Source organism: Ranitomeya variabilis, chromosome 5, assembly GCF_051348905.1.
Source record: "Ranitomeya variabilis isolate aRanVar5 chromosome 5, aRanVar5.hap1, whole genome shotgun sequence".
Lineage (NCBI taxonomy): Eukaryota > Metazoa > Chordata > Amphibia > Anura > Dendrobatidae > Ranitomeya > Ranitomeya variabilis.
Genome location: NC_135236.1, coordinates 631579930 through 631599822, shown reverse-complemented (window position 1 = coordinate 631599822; position 19893 = coordinate 631579930). Strand labels below are relative to the sequence as shown.

At 50.2% G+C, this 19893-nt stretch overlaps 4 protein-coding genes across 4 annotated transcripts in view; 2 read left to right on the top strand and 2 right to left on the bottom strand.

The window, feature by feature from the left end:
• Positions 1–19893, top strand: part of LOC143773949 (histone H1.01-like) — a 208196-nt gene that overhangs the window by 105793 nt on the left and 82510 nt on the right. The window lies entirely within an intron of this gene.
• On the top strand, positions 5664–6197 carry LOC143773940 (histone H2A type 1-like). Its single transcript, XM_077261242.1, has one exon. The coding sequence runs from the start codon at positions 5664–5666 to the stop codon at positions 6054–6056; it is 393 nt and encodes a 130-aa protein (XP_077117357.1). The 3' UTR covers positions 6057–6197.
• On the bottom strand, positions 9247–9732 carry LOC143773939 (histone H3). The gene has a single exon (XM_077261241.1). It carries the CDS (start codon positions 9702–9704, stop codon positions 9294–9296), a length of 411 nt encoding a protein of 136 aa, XP_077117356.1. The 5' UTR covers positions 9705–9732; the 3' UTR covers positions 9247–9293.
• LOC143773938 (histone H2B 1.1-like) lies at positions 12791–13329 on the bottom strand. Its single transcript, XM_077261239.1, has one exon. The coding sequence runs from the start codon at positions 13327–13329 to the stop codon at positions 12952–12954; it is 378 nt and encodes a 125-aa protein (XP_077117354.1). The 3' UTR covers positions 12791–12951.

Here is a 19893-nt window from a genome sequence, read left to right as displayed (position 1 = left end):
ATGTGCTAGCTGCACAGAGAAAAACACCTCGCCAATGTGTCAGTGGGGTTCAGCACCGCCAGCTGTTCCCCTGCTGTGCAGCCGGCATCGTGTCCTGCAAAAGCCACGCAGACACCAGAACTGAAATTGAAGGGAACCTGTCCCCCCTCCCCCAGGCGTTTGTACGTTTTTAAGGCCACCTTGTACAGCGGTAATGCTGCATGTGTGCAAGGTGGCTCATAAACGTATTCTCCTCGCACATGTGGAACGGAAAACACGTCTAAAATGTGTCCTCTGTGTGACCATTTAACCGTCCCGGTGGTGTGACTTTCCTTTGTAATGACACGCTGCAACCCCCTTGGTAGCGCTGCCCGTCTTCTGGCATCATTGTTTGGCTGCCTGCGCCTCTGCGGCCGCCCTGACCCACACAACGCCCCTCGGTGTCTTATTTCTTGGGAGTGCGAGGGTGTGTTTGATGGGCATGAGCAGTGCATCAGTTCGCCTGTCCCTCATCTCCTTCCGCCTTCTTCAGACTGTGCGGCTTCATGGCCGTGGCATGCGATAAGGGATCAGCTGACGCCACATAGTCTGAAGCAGGTGTAAGAACCCAAGCGAGAGGCGAACATATGTACTGCGCCAAGCCATGAATCCCAGCCCCGCAGTGTTTTAACTATGTCAATACACTGCGGGGCTGTGATTCATGGGCATCGCGAACCGCACCAGCCAACATTAAATGAGGTCAGAAGATGGGCAGCGCTAACAGCGCTAGGCCAGGGGATAACACGACAGCGCAGACTCCTGTACAGCAAATAACAACGCTCAGGAGGCTGCACCCAGCACCAAGGTGGGATTCTTGACATCTGTGCTGCGTCTCATTACAAAGGGAACTCGCGCCTCCAACACAGTTTGACTGTATAAAGGGCTAAATGTTATACGTGTTCCATTCAGCGTGTGCAAGGAGCCAAATTAAAAGAGCAACCTTTGACTTGTGCACCACTACTGCTGCATAAGCTGTGGCTCTTCTACTTTGTAACCCCTGAGGGGGGGTTAAAGGTTACCTTTGAAATTGGTTCGATTAGGCTTCGGCCTACACTCTGCTCCCCCTGCAGAGCCCGGGCTCCAACACCGCCAGTTGGGGCCCGGTACTGCTAGCTGCACAGAGAAAAACACCTCGCCAATGTGTCAGTGGGGTTCAGCACCGCCAGCTGTTCCCCTGCTGTGCAGCCGGCAACGTGTCCTGCAACAGCCACGCAGGCACAACAGACCCAAAGCTGCCGCCAGTGCAGGCTTCGGCCTACACTCTGCTCCCTCTCCTCCTCCTGCTGACCCCGGGCTCCAACACCGCCAGTTGGGGCCCGGTACTGCTAGCTGCACAGAGAAAAACACCTCGCCAATGTGTCAGTGGGGTTCAGCACCGCCAGCTGTTCCCCTGCTGTGCAGCCGGCATCGTGTCCTGCAAAAGCCACGCAGACACCAGAACTGAAATTGAAGGGAACCTGTCCCCCCTCCCCCAGGCGTTTGTACGTTTTTAAGGCCACCTTGTACAGCGGTAATGCTGCATGTGTGCAAGGTGGCTCATAAACGTATTCTCCTCGCACATGTGGAACGGAAAACACGTCTAAAATGTGTCCTCTGTGTGACCATTTAACCGTCCCGGTGGTGTGACTTTCCTTTGTAATGACACGCTGCAACCCCCTTGGTAGCGCTGCCCGTCTTCTGGCATCATTGTTTGGCTGCCTGCGCCTCTGCGGCCGCCCTGACCCACACAACGCCCCTCGGTGTCTTATTTCTTGGGAGTGCGAGGGTGTGTTTGATGGGCATGAGCAGTGCATCAGTTCGCCTGTCCCTCATCTCCTTCCGCCTTCTTCAGACTGTGCGGCTTCATGGCCGTGGCATGCGATAAGGGATCAGCTGACGCCACATAGTCTGAAGCAGGTGTAAGAACCCAAGCGAGAGGCGAACATATGTACTGCGCCAGGCCATGAATCCCAGCCCCGCAGTGTTTTAACTATGTCAATACACTGCGGGGCTGTGATTCATGGGCATCGCGAACCGCACCAGCCAACATTAAATGAGGTCAGAAGATGGGCAGCGCTAACAGCGCTAGGCCAGGGGATAACACGACAGCGCAGACTCCTGTACAGCAAATAACAACGCTCAGGAGGCTGCACCCAGCACCAAGGTGGGATTCTTGACATCTGTGCTGCGTCTCATTACAAAGGGAACTCGCGCCTCCAACACAGTTTGACTGTATAAAGGGCTAAATGTTATACGTGTTCCATTCAGCGTGTGCAAGGAGCCAAATTAAAAGAGCAACCTTTGACTTGTGCACCACTACTGCTGCATAAGCTGTGGCTCTTCTACTTTGTAACCCCTGAGGGGGGGTTAAAGGTTACCTTTGAAATTGGTTCGATTAGGCTTCGGCCTACACTCTGCTCCCCCTGCAGAGCCCGGGCTCCAACACCGCCAGTTGGGGCCCGGTACTGCTAGCTGCACAGAGAAAAACACCTCGCCAATGTGTCAGTGGGGTTCAGCACCGCCAGCTGTTCCCCTGCTGTGCAGCCGGCAATGTGTCCTGCAACAGCCACGCAGGCACAACAGACCCAAAGCTGCCGCCAGTGCAGGCTTCGGCCTACACTCTGCTCCCTCTCCTCCTCCTGCTGACCCCGGGCTCCAACACCGCCAGTTGGGGCCCGGTACTGCTAGCTGCACAGAGAAAAACACCTCGCCAATGTGTCAGTGGGGTTCAGCACCACCAGCTGTTCCCCTGCTGTGCAGCCGGCATCGTGTCCTGCAAAAGCCACGCAGACACTTGCTCTTGTACCTTCTGCTCCCCATCCTGGTTCCAGTACCGTCAGCTGGTTCCGGGCAGAGCCTTTGGCTTAGGTGCCTCCCTCTGGGTATCCGAGTTCCACCAACGTCAGGTGGTCCTTGGTAGTGCTTTCAGGCACGGGTACCTCCTGCTTAGTAACCGGGTTCCAGTAACGTCAGCTGGTCCTCGGTAGTTCCATTGGCTCTTGGACCTTTGGGTAGCCATCCGAGTTCCAGTTCCATCAGCTGGTTCTCGGCATTTTCTCAGCCTTCTTGTACCTTCTGCTACATTTCCAAGTTCAAGAGACTAAACACGATGACCCGGAAGAACACCCCTAAGATGACAACGACACCAGAGACAACAACCACCGTGATGACGACGACCCTGGAGACGATGACCCTGAAGACCACCGTGATGACGACGACCCCGGAGACGACGACCCTGAAGACCACCCCGATGACGACGACCCGGGAGACGACGACCCTGGAGACGACGACCCTGGAGACGACGACGACCTGGAAGACCGAGAAGCAGAAGAACAAGAGGCTGCAGAACAAAGAGCAGAAGAACATTAAGCATAACACTAAATATCAGAGCAAAAAATATTATCTAAATTATAAGCAGAAGAAGACTAAGCAGTGTATGGGGGTGAGTCCGTTCCTCCTCGTGGTGCCCCTGGATAAAGCCTGATGCTGCAGGCCAAACTGAACGCGGACAAATGTAACTGTTTTGTGACAGGCAGAACGGAAGGTGTAATCTTCAAACTTTTATAGATAACAACTACAGGAATGCCTGTCACAAATAAGAATATGATGAAGAAGTAGAATATGATGAAGATAATAGTAAAATAAAAAGAATATGAACAATGTAACCCAAAAAATAATAGGTAGAAGATGAAGAAGAAGATGAATAAGGTGAAGAAGTTGATGTCAAAGAAGCTGATGATGAGGATAATGAAGAAGAAAGCGTGGGAGAAGAAAAAAAGAAGGTGAAGGGCGTTGAAGTAGTGAAACATCAATATGTGGCATAAAAAAAAAAAAAAATTAACATAGTCAAATTCTTTCTAACGCCGAACGTCATCCAAAAAAAAAAAAATCCTGCTATTCTATTACATTGGGCTAAACCTCTGTGCCTTTAATGTCTCCGCCACGTCCCCCAATACATCCTACATTATTCTTAGTTGTTTTCCTTCATGTAGAATGAACCTACAAGTGTATAAAGGGTTTATTTTAATTCCGATATTTTCGTCCCATTGACTTGCATTGGGATCGGGTATCGGTATCGGATTGGATCCGATATTTTGACGGTATCGGCCGATACTTTCCGATACCGATACTTTCCGATATCGGAAAGTATCGCTCAACACTAGTTATATGACTTTGGGCCGCTGATCTCACACTTAGAATCCATAGATAGTGATGCCCTGCATCTAACAAAGGTCCTGTTAGCCTGGCCCAAATGGGTTTTGGGCATCGGCACTGGCATCAAAGTGGGCAAACAGCCCATTTTCAAAGATTTGAATAAGTCCTGCCTCTTATTTTGGCGCTGGGTTCTCCGAGTAATGGATAATGGATGTCGGGCGTCACTGTCAGCGCAGTGTAGGCATCTTCCGCAATGATCTGCATGTGTAGATTCAACAGTGAAGGAAGCATCAGGAGGCTCCTAAGAGGATGAAGTCTCCCCGGGGATCAGTGGCCTCCGTGCTGTCAGTGGTTGTTACTGCCGGAGATGGGGAGATGTGCCCCGTGTGTCTGACCCGGAGACGGCTGCATTACATTTTCCGGCACTTTATCACAATCAGTATTGTGGGCGATATACTGACAGGGAAACGTCCTAGAAGCGACATTTCGGGGCAGACTGATTCATCTACTTTACTAGTTTATTCCTGCAATCTAGGTAGAGATCACAGCTACAGGCAAGAGGTCTGTGATAGAACATGATGGTACAATACCTCAGTAATACCCGGGCCACAAAGAAGCTACCACCTCCTGAGGAGCCAATGTCCGGCTGTGTGCAGGGATGTGACCGGCTTTATCCATCAGCAGCCCGGGTGTGGGGGATTGCTGAGAGGATAGTACTGCTGAGCCGGCAAGAGATAGTGAGAGTAGTAGTGCGGTGAGCTGACGACCCTGGGCATTGGTGATTAGTCTGCTTCCAATCTGGGGGAACAGAGGCAGGTAATAATCCGACATCAATCTAGCAGCGATTGAGCGGGAGAATAATGGCGAATATCCGATCCTTCAACTGCAAATGACAGAGAATCATCGGCCCAAAGCGCCAATCAATACCCAATAAGTGTTTCCTCCTCCATTTAACACCTAAGTGCCCGTGTTTGTGCAGATTCCCGCTACACTTCCCCCACCCCAGGCCGCAGCGCTCACACCAGGCTCCTATGAAATATATGAGGCTTGTCTGAGTCTGGTTGGATCGGAGCAGTTACAGCGGGGAGTCAGTATAGGATATTACGTGAGTGAGGAGCCTCCTGCACGTGCAGATGGGTTGTTGTATTATCACAAAGGCTCTTGTTAGAGCCATCACCTATTGTCCGGCAGAGCTGTGTGATCAAAGCTCTATTTTGTAGGATGCATCACTACATGGAGTTCTATATGGAAGGTACGTGGGGAATAACGCATTACAGGGGTACACAACACAATCCGGGCATGTACAGCGCTATGTAGGGGAACATAGAGATTTACATGAAATGAACTGTTATTAGCTCCGCCCCCTGTAGCTCATTGGTAGCTCCTCAATTCTCTTCGCTATTGGCAGATTCAGATCCGTCCAATGACAGGGTAGGAAGGCGGGGCATCAGCCTATAGAAACCAGCGAACACGGTCTTGTCTCCACACAATTTTTTGACATTATCGTCTCCATGTCTGGACGCGGCAAACAAGGAGGAAAGGTCCGCGCTAAGGCCAAGACCCGCTCATCCCGGGCAGGACTGCAGTTCCCAGTCGGCCGTGTGCACAGGCTTCTCCGTAAGGGCAACTACGCCGAGAGGGTGGGCGCCGGCGCTCCGGTCTATCTGGCCGCTGTGCTGGAGTATCTGACCGCTGAGATCCTGGAATTGGCCGGCAATGCTGCCCGGGACAACAAGAAGACCCGCATCATCCCCCGACACCTGCAGCTGGCGGTGCGCAATGACGAGGAGCTGAACAGGCTGCTGGGTGGGGTGACCATCGCCCAGGGGGGCGTCCTGCCCAACATCCAGGCCGTGCTGCTGCCCAAGAAGACCGAGAGCACCAAGGCGAGCAAGAGCAAGTGAGCGCTGCTGCCGATCTCCCCTGTCCACACACCCAAAGGCTCTTCTAAGAGCCACCCAGATCCTCCTCCGAAGAGCCGCACCGCTGATCTAGGGAAGGGTTCACACTAGTGTCCAATAACTAGTGATGGGACTTCGGGGTTTTTTGGGGGAATCGGCTCTTTCGGCTCTTCAGTAATCTCACCAAAATAATGACACAAAACCTTTTAGTTAACATTAACAGATTAACATCGTTTATATTATTTTTCATTATAAGAACATCAAACAAATGCAAAAAATGTGCAACGGGGTATAGGAACGGAGACACGGACATCATACCTCATGTGAGTTTATCCTTAGCTTGCCCTGTCCACTCTGTAATTGTAATCTTTATCGGTACAATTTGATAGAGGTAGTGAGCGCTAATATACATGCTGTGTGGCAGTAATTAACTAATTAAAGCTCTATTTATTCCACCACCGATGCTCATTGAGCTCTGTGCACCACGGTCACATTTTCTGACAGGTTGCAGCTCATTAAAAGACAGGTCCTTTTGTATGGGCATTTTTTGCTATTGATTCCTCAGTTTTTTTTTATTGATGTTATGTGGATATATATATGCTCCATTTACATTTGGAGTTTTTTTGCTGGTAAAAATTGTTGTTTTTTTTTAATTATTAATAAACATTACTGCATTTAATATTATTGAACATTGTGGTTTGAGTCTTGTTGCGTGTTTTTCATGGCAATTCTAGACTTATTTTTGGATTTGAGTACTTTCAGCAGCAGCTTTCCTCTCTCCCCCTCCAGCACACAGTCTCTCCTGGCTCCTCTCCTCCCCCTCCACCACCAGGCTGATGTCAGCAGCACAATGAAGGGAGGAGAGCAGAGAGCCACTAGATAACAAGCGGCTCACTGATAGGTGCCGGCTCATATCGTTCACAGTGAAGAGCCGGCTCGTTCATGAACGTCACATCACTACCGCTAACACAGCGCCAGGCGGTATATAGAAGTATCTATACACGTTCCGTGCTCCACTGTACTGCGGTCACCACAGAGCAGAGATTCATGGCGTGATGTGAATGATCCGGCGTCATGTTACTGAGATCACACACAAGAGGGATAAGTACAGTTTATACAGGGGACAAAGCTGAGGGAAGCCGGCTCTTCATAGAACACTGGGTGCTGCTACTACCGAGACATCTCACTGAGTGCACAGCCTTCCGAGCTGCAGGGTTTACAGTCCTGGCACAGCTGACTAGCCGCTTCCTGGATTTATGGGGAAATAGCCATTATCCGTCCCAATCACTGCACAAAGTCCTCCCCCAATAAGGGCTCATTTTCAGCCATCTGCAGATTATTCTTCTGACGCTGAGTTCTGCGAGCGACCCTCAATCTGCTCTTCCCGTGGTGTCCGCGCTGATCCTATCACAGCCCGACTAAGACTAGTCTCCTACGTTCGGCCAGGAGCCTGATGTGACGCTGCCGGGTCTCGGGTGGGGGAAGTCGCCGCTTCTGTAAAGCAAGTGTGTAGTGGGGATCAGCGCACACACGGCCACTAAGGAGTTACATAGAGGCGGATATTCCTGTATCTGGTATTGGTCGGCGCCTGCGGATGTCTCTCCCTCATTGGCTGATTACAGATCCGTTGGTGATTTTGAATTTCCCGCTCAATCTCTGTTCTTTGTCCGTCAGATTATTACCGGCCCCTCTGTTGTAGCGGCAATCGCTGGTATTCCGGTAGGGGCAGCTATACTACCCCGCTGATAACACCGGGTCCTGTCCTCCCAGCTGACACGTCCCAGGCTGTGACCGATACTACAGGCAGCTGTACAGGGGATATTGTACCCTGCAGAGACGCTGAGCCCGATACTAATCAGCGCCAAATAATAGCACGATCTTAGGTTTCTAGACATCTTAACAGATTTACAAAACGCCTGGACTTGCCCCCTTATTAGAGCTGTAGAGGGATCTGCTTGGAAAACCAGGTTAGTCTTTTTAGGTCAAGATATCGGAAAAAAAAACCTAGTCCCAGATCACACGCATATCCCAGAGTCTGAATAATGCGGCTTCCCCCTCCTTTGACCGGGAACCCACAGCTTTACCGAACTCCATCTTTGCTATCCAGTGAATATTGCTTCCTTATCTGGAAAACCACAGATACATTTGAGGCACTCTAGAACAAGCCATCATTGCACGCAAACATCGCCCTATAGCCGCCAGTCCTGACACCAAGAGCGGCAGGAAGAAGCTGAAGCCACAAAGCGGGGATTTCAAAACCAAAAGTTGTAACAGAACCATCCGCCCATACACAGCACCAGAGGACTTTACCCGGAACCGCAGACCAGTGTTATCCGTTATTGTCATCCGACATTCTGCACATTTGTCTGTCTTGCTCATCGATGAAAATAACACAAGAGCGTTCTAATAGAGAAGTCACCAGCGCAAAGGAGACATAAGATCACAGCACAGGAAACTAAGAGTAACCCTGCACGTAGATGTTGGTGGCTCAGAAACGGTTTCTAAACAAATATATTAACTTAAAAAAAAATAAAAAAAACAACAATCTGTCCTGACAACCCAAAGGCTCTTTTCAGAGCCGCAGCCGCCCACATCTTCTAAGTGAGAGGCTACAATTTCCTATTCCTGCGCTCTGGTTCCGGGAGTTTTTATATGTTGAGCGGCACGGTGGCTCAGTGGTTAACACTGCAGCCTTTAAACGCTGGAGCCCGTTCTTTGTCTTTCTGTAACACGTAGCTTCAGGACGGACAGATATCGGAAATGTTTGTGTCCTGCGATCACTGGCCACTTACGTTCCATACAGGAGTCTAATAGATAATAGAAATATCCAGGCATCCCATAAAATCGTATCAGGACATAATAAAAAATAAAGAAAAACACCCTCACAAACTGCATAACGAGTCAAGAGCTACACAAGGCAGACGCGGTTCTTAAACATTGACTATGCGGTTTGTGATTCCATCATAACCGAGTGCCGGGAATATTAGGAAACTAGGTACAGCAGTTTAAAGAGAACTTACAATGGGGGGGTGAAAAGTCGCTAAGATGCTGATTGACATTATCTAGGCAAAACCACTAGAAAACTGCTGCAAACTCCAGCAGAAAAATGGACAACTTGGTCCGGATGATGCATTCAGGATCAGATCTGTGTGGCGGAGGTTAGGAATCAGCTCGTCTTGAGGGAGGATTTGGTGGCTCAGAAAAGAGCCTTTGTGGTACAGTCAGGTGTGGAGGACAGATCTAAGCTCTCTCCCCACGGATCCGGCGGGCCAGCTGGATGTCTTTGGGCATGATGGTGACCCTCTTAGCGTGGATCGCGCACAGGTTGGTGTCCTCGAACAGCCCCACCAGATAAGCCTCGCTGGCCTCCTGCAGGGCCATGACGGCCGAGCTCTGGAAGCGCAGATCGGTCTTGAAGTCCTGGGCGATTTCTCTCACCAGGCGCTGGAAGGGAAGCTTACGGATCAGCAGCTCTGTGGACTTCTGGTAACGGCGGATCTCACGGAGAGCGACTGTCCCTGGCCGGTATCTGTGCGGCTTCTTCACGCCGCCAGTGGCGGGAGCGCTCTTCCTGGCGGCCTTAGTGGCCAGCTGCTTGCGGGGAGCTTTCCCTCCGGTGGATTTACGGGCGGTCTGCTTAGTTCTGGCCATAGCTCTGTATAGAAGAGAACAGGAGTGATGAGGGGAGCGGAGTGAGCAGGGCATTTATGCTCCTCTGCTCCTATTCACGATTCATGTGGACACGCCCCCTGCACACCATTGGTTATTTGGTAGAAAGCGAGCAGCCAATAACGTGTGATGTCCGCGACCAATCACTTCACAGAGAAGGCTCAGCTTAATTCACACTTCAGATATTCCCCACTGCTCAGAAACACACAGGATCACATCAAATCTCCAGGCGGCTTCTACAGCAGAAGCTCCGGTTCTAGATTCCCAGTGCCCGGAGCTGTACAGTGGCTCCTCTGTAATCAGTCACTGAGGCTCCAACACTCACATCGGAGGAATCACCTCACACCCCTATTACTGAGATGCGGGTTACAAGTGGTGACAATTGATTAGGATGATGTCAGTGTTGTGATTTCTGCTGCACATCGGCCCCTTCCGTCCATTAATTGCACAGAATTGTCACCTGTAGGAACTGATCATACAGCTCTGGGAAGGACAGGGTGGTGGCACGCATCATACAGCTCTGCGGGGATAGGGTGGTGGCACGGATCATACAGCTCTGCGGGGATAGGGTGGTGGCACGGATCATACAGCTCTGCCGAGGATAGGGTGGTGGCACAAATCATGCAGTCAGCGGGGACAGGATGATGGAACTGATCATACAGCTCTGACTGTGACTTTCGGACTTTTCTTGGCCGCGGTTGGAGCCTTCTTGGGCTTCTTCGGAGATTTGGCGGCTTTCTTGGCAGCAGCGGGTTTCTTGGGCTTGGCCACAGCTGCTGACTTCTTCTTAGCCACTTTGTCCTTAGGCTCCTGCTTTTTGTTCAGCTTGAAGGACCCGGAGGCGCCGCTGCCCTTCACCTGGAGGAGGGCGCCCTTGGTGACCAGAGACTTGACGGTCAGCTTCAGGCGGCTGTTGTTCTTCTCTACATCGTACCCTCCGGCAGACAGAGCTTTCTTCAGGGCGGCCAGAGACACCCCGCTGCGCTCCTTAGAGGCGGACACGGCTTTCACGATCAGCTCGGAGACGCTGGGGCCAGAGGGTTTATTGCTTTTCTTGGCGGCGGATTTCTTCGGCTGCTTCTTGGATTTGGCGGCCAGCTCTGCGGGAGGGGGAGCGGCGGCTGGCGCGGTCTCTGCCATCATGTGCTGCGGAACTAGAACACAAATATCTCCTGTTAGGAAAACACTGAGGCCGGAGCAAAAGGCGCCTGTTATATGTACAGGCTTACTGCGCACTGATTGGCTGCTGAGCTGCATCGTCCTGAGCTTCTATTGGCTGACACTAGACACAGGCCCCGCCTCCTCCTAGCTGAGTCCGAGTGAAGCTCCGCTGTCCCCTTGTGCTTCCCTACCCGAGATAAAAGCCCTTTACCGGCCAACACCGGACAACAGAGCGCGTTTCCTCCGTTTATTCTCCTTCTCCAACATCTCCAACGGCCGTTTGTAGCCGTCACTACCAGAGATGCCGGGAAAGAGCAGAGAGGAAATACCGGCATCATCGCCGTCGTCCTCCCGATCTGCACATCACTGTGTATCCGGGGAGATAAATCTGCTGCGGGAGCTCGTTCCTCCTATTCCCGGCTCTTGTCACCATCACAGGGATCTTTACTCCAATGTCTATCGTGCAGGAAGCTGATTGCACGATGTGGGGACGAGCTGGAGCTGCTGAGAGCCCAGAAGGGTAACACAGACGACGGCCTCCGCTGACTGCCACCTCCCTGACCTGTGATATCACTGTACCCCGTATGTGCAGAGTATTGGGGGACACCTGATCCACATCGGGGGCTGATTGCAATCACCTGCCTAATATCGTGTCTCACCCAGTGTGAAGCTGTGACCGCTGCAGCCTGTAATGGTGGGAAGAGCTCTGATAAGGCGACAGCTTCACCATGCGACTCCCCAACCAAACACATGAACAGCTCCGGGGAGAAACTGTGAAGTATTAATGGATTTATGTGACCCCCACCATTGTGCAAAAGGGGTATATTGGGAGAAAAGCGGAGACGCAAAATCCAGCGTCTGCACAGAGCACAGCTGTATTATATAGCATATATGGTGCAAAACATCAAATCTGCACAGCCCAGGTCAGCAGTGTAATGAGTGTCACTGATAATAGAGGAGAGTGTACAGTATATAGAGCAGTGTACAATATAGAGCGGTGTGTACAGTACATAGACCAAAGTGTACAGTACATAGACCAAAGTGTACAGTATATAGAGCAGTGTACAGTATAGAGCGGTGTGTACAGTATATAGAGTAGAGAATACAGTATATACAACAGTGTACAGTTTATAGAGCAGTGTGTACATATATAGACCAAAGTGTACAACCCATCTGCACGTGCAGGAGGCTCCTCACTCACGTCATATCCTATACTGACTCTCTGCGGTGTCTGCTGCGACTCAGACAATCCTCATATGTTCCATAGGAGCCTGGTGTGAGCGCTGCGGCCTGGGGTGGGGGAAGTGGAGCGGGAATCTGCACAAGCACGGGCACTAAGGTGTTAATTGGAGGAGGAAACACTTATTGGGTATTGGTTGGCGCTTTGGGCCGATGATTCTCAGTTATTTGCAGTTGAAGGATCGGATATTCGCCATTATTCTCCCGCTCAGTCGCTGTTAGATTGATATAAATACCACTAATGCATATCAAACTAAACCCTAGAACAGGGATATGCCCTAAAAATGGACATATGTTACAGGGAAAACTCCACTAGTCAATATTTCCTACAGCTGAACGGAGTATAAACAACCCAAAACCAATTTGTAAAAAAGTAGTAGCAAATTGTATTATACATATAACAACACAAATAGAAATACTCTATAAGGACAAGATACACGTAGAGCACATATACTTAGGACAAAAAACATTGGAAGTAACACCATGGGGGGATACATCAGACATGGGCATATCAGACATGGGCTATCGCCTCTAACTGTGAATCAGGTAAGACTAATCTGTCATATGAAAGTGCATAGTGCTTAGTGCCAAAAGAGTACTTATCTCTTCAAAATATCCCACCTAGATTCAAAAATGACCAGTCTGCCATGTAGCTAGCTGGACACACACTGGCACCGACTTATGGGTAAGATATACATGGCAGACTGGTAATTTTTGAATCTACACCTCGGGGAGACAGGACACATCAGCAGTCACAGCTCTCATGTAGGCGGGGTGGTGGCTCTTAGAAGAGCCTTTAGGGTGATGGCGGAGCAGGGGGAGGAGCAGATCACTTGGCGCTGGTGTACTTGGTGACGGCCTTGGTGCCCTCGGACACGGCGTGCTTGGCCAGCTCTCCGGGCAGCAGCAGGCGCACGGCGGTCTGGATCTCCCGGGAGGTGATGGTGGAGCGCTTGTTGTAGTGAGCTAGGCGGGAGGCTTCCCCTGCGATGCGCTCGAAAATGTCGTTGACGAAGGAGTTCATGATGCCCATGGCCTTGGAGGAGATGCCGGTGTCGGGGTGGACCTGCTTCAGCACCTTGTACACGTAGATGACGTAGCTCTCCTTCCTGCTCTTCCTACGCTTCTTGCCGTCCTTCTTCTGGGTCTTGGTCACGGCTTTCTTGGAGCCCTTCTTGGGGGCTGGAGCAGCCTTGGGATCAGCCATAATGAACGCAAACAGTTCTTGTCACAAGTGAGAGTAAAAAATGGTCCTGACTCTCTCAGAGCAGCTGAATTTAGAGCCGGCCCATGCAAATGAGCACTGATGTCAGATCGCTGTGCTATTGGGTGAGTAAAATCAGGTGATCAAAATCAGAAGCTCCGCCCTCTGCAGTTCATTGGATATTCCATAAATAAAGCTCCTCTCCATGGGCCGCGCCCCTAGATTGTGCTGTAAATCCCCATATACTGCTGCGCACCCCCGTATACTGCGGTGTATGCCCATATAGCAATGTATACCCTCATATAGTGCTTTACAACGCCATATTACACTGTATAAACTCCAGATGGTGCTGTATACCTTACACATAATGTTGTGTATCGCATATAGCACTGTAAGCCCTCCGTCCATATGTGCTACATACTCCCCTTATAGTGCTACAAACACCATGTTGTACTGCATACCCTCAATAGAGGGCTGGAGACCTCCATGTATCGTTTTTACCCATGCATAGTGATGTATACCCCCCTATAGTGCGGAATTCCTCCATATAGTGCTGAATATTCCACATTTACCGGATTTCCAGAACTCAGAGCGGACTCCGCGGAGCTTTTACCTCGGTAAATCCTGTGATCAACCTGATAACTTTGCTGCCGGTTGTGAATTATTTATTGCTATCGGGTCGGTGCGATTCTCTCACTGATGTTCTCACTGTCTCAAGTGATCGAAGGACGCCACCTATTGCAGGAAGCAGAGGAGCAGTGATCGGATCTCGGCCTCTCCCCTGTGCTCCTCACCCGGATCTCTCTCAGCTGACCAGATTGTCTGTTCAGAGCCCAGGACTGATCGCTGCGACATTTCCCCAACTAGAAACAACTGGTGAGAACCGTCAGTAACGGAGCTGGAATGTCAGAAGCAACAAATCACCTGCGAGGAGGATGCGGCCACCGATCAGCCCGTGTACCGGCTCCCCGCTATGTCCAGCGCCGCTTCTGCGGATACTGCGCCACTAATCAGGGACTCCAGTGGGGGATCGTCCGACCCGACACCGGGCGTCGTCCATGCTCCTGTGTCCTCTCCAGTCTTCTACGCCTAGCGACGGGATAAATAGCAGGTGGCGCAATAGAGTTGAAGACTAAATGCTGAGGAGGGTGATGGTGAGATCCGGGGCTGAGCTCCTCTACAGCTCTGAGCTTTCACTGCTGATCGTGTCAGTTCTGACCGAGTTGCTGTGTTCAGTGTCTGTTATTTAACCCTTTGCTTCCCAGATCTGATATTCTGGGGTCTCAGTCATCTGCTATAACATGATTCGGTTTAGTTCATGATTCTCCAAATAACCTGAGACCTGTGTGCTTGGTGGAGATTACAGACTATTCCGGAATGTAATATGGGAATATAAGACACCAGTCTGTTAAACCTGTAATGTGGAAATATCAGACACTGCAGTCTGCTCCACCTGTAAGGTGGGAATAAAATACTCTGCAGTCTTCTCCACCTGTAATGTGTAAATATAAGACAAAGCAGTCTGCTCCACCAGTAATGTGTAAATATAAGAGACCACAGTCTGCTCCACCTGTAATGTGGGTTAAACTAAAGCAAATACAGAACATATGAATGCCACCAAAAAGCTTACAGGCTAAAATAGGGTTTAAATGTGTAAATATAAGACACTGCAGTCTGCTCCAGCTGTAATGTGGAAATATAAGACACCACAGTCTGCTCCACCTGAAAAATGGGAATATAAGACACCGCAGTCTGCTCCACCTGTAATGTGGGAATATAGACACAACAGTCTGCTCCACCAGTAATGTGGGAATATAGACACTGCAGTCTGCTCCACCTGCTGCATGTGTTCTTGTAGTTCTTTTTATCCTTCTGTATACCCTTGTATAGTGCTATGATTCAGCTGTACAGTGCAGAGTACCCCCGTATACCGCTGCGTGTGGCACATCATGCAGGGAGTTACAGTACAGCACCGGACATATTACACTCCATATAGTGCAGTAATGTCTTCAGATGGTGCTGGAAACCCCCCGTAACACAGATCGGATGATACAGTCCGCACTTGTTCTACCAGGAGGAGCCGATAAGCTGAGCGCTGCCGGGAGCTGGGGAGAACACATGTAAAGTGAGGAGGCTCAGGGGCATTAAAGAGTTAAACAGAGGAGGAAACACGCTGATTGGTCGTTCCCTGTGGGCGGGGCTTCAGTCCGATATTTTGCGGTCGATCACAAAACCGAATGATGATTTGAATCTCCCGCTCAGTCGTGTGTTCTCTACAACTGCCCTCACCCAGAAACCCACCGGCTACTGGCCCGCATCATTTCCAGTCCTCTCTCTGGTCCGCCGTGATCACCTGTCTGGTGCTCGGATGACGGCGCTGTACATTCCGGGTGTGGATTTCTCCGCCGTTCTCTCTTCAGGCTCCGGTCACTGGCAATTAGGAATTTACTGATACTGGTGAACTGCGGAAAGAAATATCAGACACTGAACGGTTAACATAAATGTCCGCCTTGGATGAGGTAACCCGCCAACAGGATCGTCGCTAGTGATGATTGGCTGATAACAGATTTTGAAATTCCCGCTCAATCCCAATCTGCCTTCATCCTTGTGAAGCGCAGTGTCCGATCGGACTCTCTGCTCGCGTTGTGATTGGCGGCCGCTTTCATCCCGCACTAGAGTCGGCAGATTCTCCGGTTTAGTGGAGCAGTATCCGCTCTGTAACACGAGCTCCGGGATTCAGCGATGCTCCGGTTCTAGGATATAAACGATGAAGTCGCTTTAGCCAGATGTGATACAAATCCGGAGACCAAACAACCTCCCCCGTCAGGAGGGAACCGAGCCGCTAATGTTCGGCTGCGGGATGTGATCGGCTTCATCCATCAGACCGAGCACAGGAGATCGCTGCCGGCTGTAGCTCCGGCCGCACATTGCACGTTATAAGGAGCGGCCATAAAGTCACAATCACTATCCACATGTAGATAATAAATGGTGGCGGCCGTAATTAATGCAGACATGGCGCTGGGCAGATAGGGGAGCCGCCATCATAAGGGAGACCCGAAACCATCAGTGCAGGACGTGACCGCTCCTCCCTGTATTTATACTAATTCCAGAGGTTTCACCCGATTCCCATCACCTCATTACTGTAATCATCTGATCTCAGGAATTGTAGCTTCTCCATAATAAATGTGGGCGGCTCTGATAAGAGCCTTTGGGGAGTGAGGATGGAGGAAGAAGCATTAACCGAAGCCGTAGAGAGTGCGGCCCTGGCGCTTGAGCGCGTACACCACGTCCATAGCGGTGACGGTCTTCCTCTTGGCGTACTCGGTGTAGGTGACGGCGTCACGGATCACGTTCTCCAGGAAGACGGCGGATGGCAGGCTTGGTGATGCCCTGGATGTTATCACGGAGCACCTTCCTGTGCCGCTTGGCGCCGCCCTTCCCGAGACCTTTTCCTCCTTTACCGCGACCAGACATTTTCTGCAGTGAGCAAAAAGTGATGACTGAGACGCACGGACAGCGGCGGCGGCGTGCTTTGAGATCAGAGAGGAAGGACTGGAGGAAGGTTCCCTTCCGCCACTGTATACCTTCACCGCTGTAAAAAAAAATAGTCCCTAGTCTCACTTTTGGAATTGCTGTGTGAGAAATTTTCCCACGCAGCAAATGAAATAAAGTGAGCCTTTGAACTATAGCAACATCAGTGAATCAATGCAGGAGCCATTGTCTCCTGTCAGTGTGTCACTGAGGGTCCTATAGAGCAGTGACATCACCCGATGTCACTGTTCTATAGAGGAGAAAATCACTGGAAACTCGTTATTAATTGGACTACGGCGGACAGGTAGTATACGGTTTATTATTTTACGGTTAATGCAGGCGCTGAAGTTTAGTAGGTATGGTTAAATGAAGAATATTAAAATACTTTTTTCCTAATGTGTGTGTGTTTTATTAACCCTTTATTACTATTGGATTAATAATGGATAGGCGTCTTATTGACGCCTCTCCATTATTAACCCGGCTTAATGTCACCTTACAATAGCAAGGTGACATTAACCACTTATCACCCCATATCCCACCGCTACACGGGAGTGGGAAGATAGAGGCTAAGTTCCGGAATTGGCGCATCTTACAGATGCAGCTGCAGACTGTTTTTTGTAGCCAGGGGGGCCAATATCCATGGCCCCTCTCTAGGCTATGAATATCAGTCCGCAGCTGTCTACGTAGCCTTTCTGGCTATAAATTATAGAGGGACCCCACGTCATTTCATTTTTTGGGGGGTCCCTGTTATGAACTGGTGGCCTAGGAGCAGCATGGACGAGCTCTGGAGTTAGGTGGCCTCTATACTGACCGCCGACCCTGAACTTAACACATCAACTAGAAGTAGCCGTGGGATGTTCTTGTCACTCCCTAGACACCTTGTCACGGCCGGAGGACTAATTACTAGTGTTGAGCATTCCGATACCGCAAGTATCGGGTATCGGCCAATATTTGCTGTATCGGAATTCCGATACCGAGATCCGATACTTTTGTGGTGGAAGTGACAGTTTTGTGTGGAAGTTCCCAGTGTATGGTTCCCAGGGTCTGAAGGAGAGGAAACTCTCCTTCAGTCCCTGGGATCCATATCCATGTAAAAAATAAAGAATTAAAATAAAAAATAGGGATATACTCACCCTCTGACGCGCCCTGGTAGTAACCGGCAGCCTTCTTTGCTTAAAATGAGCGCGTTCAGTACCTTCCATGACGTCACGGCTTCTGATTGGTCGCGTGCCGCTCATGTGACCGCCACGCGACCAATCACAAGCCGCGACGTCATCGCTCAGGTCCTAAATTCCCTTCTAGGAATTTAGGACTTGAGGGATGACGTCACAGCTTCTGATTGGTCGCGTGGCGGTCACATGAGCGGCACGCGACCAATCAGAAGCCGTGACGTCATGGAAGGTACTGAACGCGCTCATTTTAAGCAAAGAAGGCTTGCCGGTTCACAGCGGTAAGGTCCAGGCTGCGTCGGAGAGGTGAGGATATCAATATTTTTTATTTCAATTCTTTATTTTACACATTCATATGGATCCCAGGGCCTGAAGGAGAGTTTCCTCTCCTTCAGACCCTGGGAACCATCAGGGATACCTTCCAATACTTGAGTCCCATTGACTTGTATTGGTATCGGGTATCGGCGAGATCCGATACTTTGCCGGCATCGGCCGATACTTTCTGATACCGATACTTTCAAGTATCGGACGGTATCGCTCAACACTACTAATTACCCCTAAAGAAAGAAACAGGAAAACTATCTTGCCTCAGAGAAAATTCCCAAAGGAAAGGCAGCCACCCACAAATATTGACTGTGAGAGGAGAGGGAAATTACAAACGCAGACTGAAAACAGAATTTAGCAAAGGAGGCCACGCTACCTAGAAAGAAAAGACAGGACAGAGTACTGTGCGGTCAGTATAAAAAATACTACAAAATCCACCACAGAGAATACAAAAATCTCCACACCTAACTAAAGGCATGGAGGGTAACTCTGTGACTCCAGAGCTTCCAACTTGGCTGAATAAATCTTTACACAGACAAAGCTGGACAAGAAAAAACATAGCAATTCACAGAACTATTAAGTCCACCGCATGTGGACTGCAAAAACAGAGCCAGGACTTATCTTTGATGATTTGGACAATCCAGAAGGAGAAACCAAGCAGAGATGTGGATCCCTAGAAAACAATGGACAACTGGCACTCACTAAAGGAAGGAGCCAGACTAAATAGCCCCGTCCAAAGTGGAAGCAGCTGATGACTGTTGTGAAGGACAAACAGCAGCACTACCACTTATAACCACCGGAGGGAGCCCAAGAGCAGAACCCACAACAGAATTCACAACAGGTCCCACAAATTTTAATAGTCAGTATGGGCTACGCAGACAGCTGCGGGCTGATATTCATAGCAGGCTACAAATATTGGCTCCCGGCCGTCGGCTTTCCCCCTCTGGTGCAGAAAATTGTGTGGGAGCCCACGCCGTGTTTTTCCGCTTTTTTTTTTTTTTTTTTTTAATTAAACGCTCATTAAGGCCTCTTTCATACTTGCGTCGGTGTGGGTCCGTCGCTATGTGTTGGGCCGACGTACCGACGCATGTTGTGTAATTTGTGCACACCGTGGGCAGCGGATGCAGTTTTTCAACTCATCCGCTGTCCATTCTAAAGTCTGGGGAGGAGGGAGCGGAGTTTCGGCCGCGCGTGCACGGTAGAAAATGGCGGATGCGACGGACAAAAAAATGTTCACTTGAATGTTTTTTTTGTGCCGACGGTCCGCCAAAACACGAAGGATCCGTTGCACGATGGATGCAACGTGTGGCCATCCGTCGCGATACGTTGTACATAAGGGAGCTGTGGGCCCATCATTCTGTGTATAAGGAGCTGCGGGCCCATCATACTATGTATAAGGGAGCTGCGGGCCCATCATACTGTGTATAAGGGAGCTGTGGGCCCATCATACTGTGTACAAGGGAGCTGCGGGCCCATCATACTGTGTATAAGGGGGCTGTGGGCCCATCATACTGTGTATAAGGGAGCTGCAAGCCCATCATAC

Coding starts and splice junctions, on each gene's coding strand:
- LOC143773940 (XM_077261242.1), top strand. CDS start 5,664: ATGTCTGGACGCGGCAAACAAGGAGGAAAGGTCCGCGCTAAGGCCAAG.
- LOC143773938 (XM_077261239.1), bottom strand. CDS start 13,329: ATGGCTGATCCCAAGGCTGCTCCAGCCCCCAAGAAGGGCTCCAAGAAA.
- LOC143773939 (XM_077261241.1), bottom strand. CDS start 9,704: ATGGCCAGAACTAAGCAGACCGCCCGTAAATCCACCGGAGGGAAAGCT.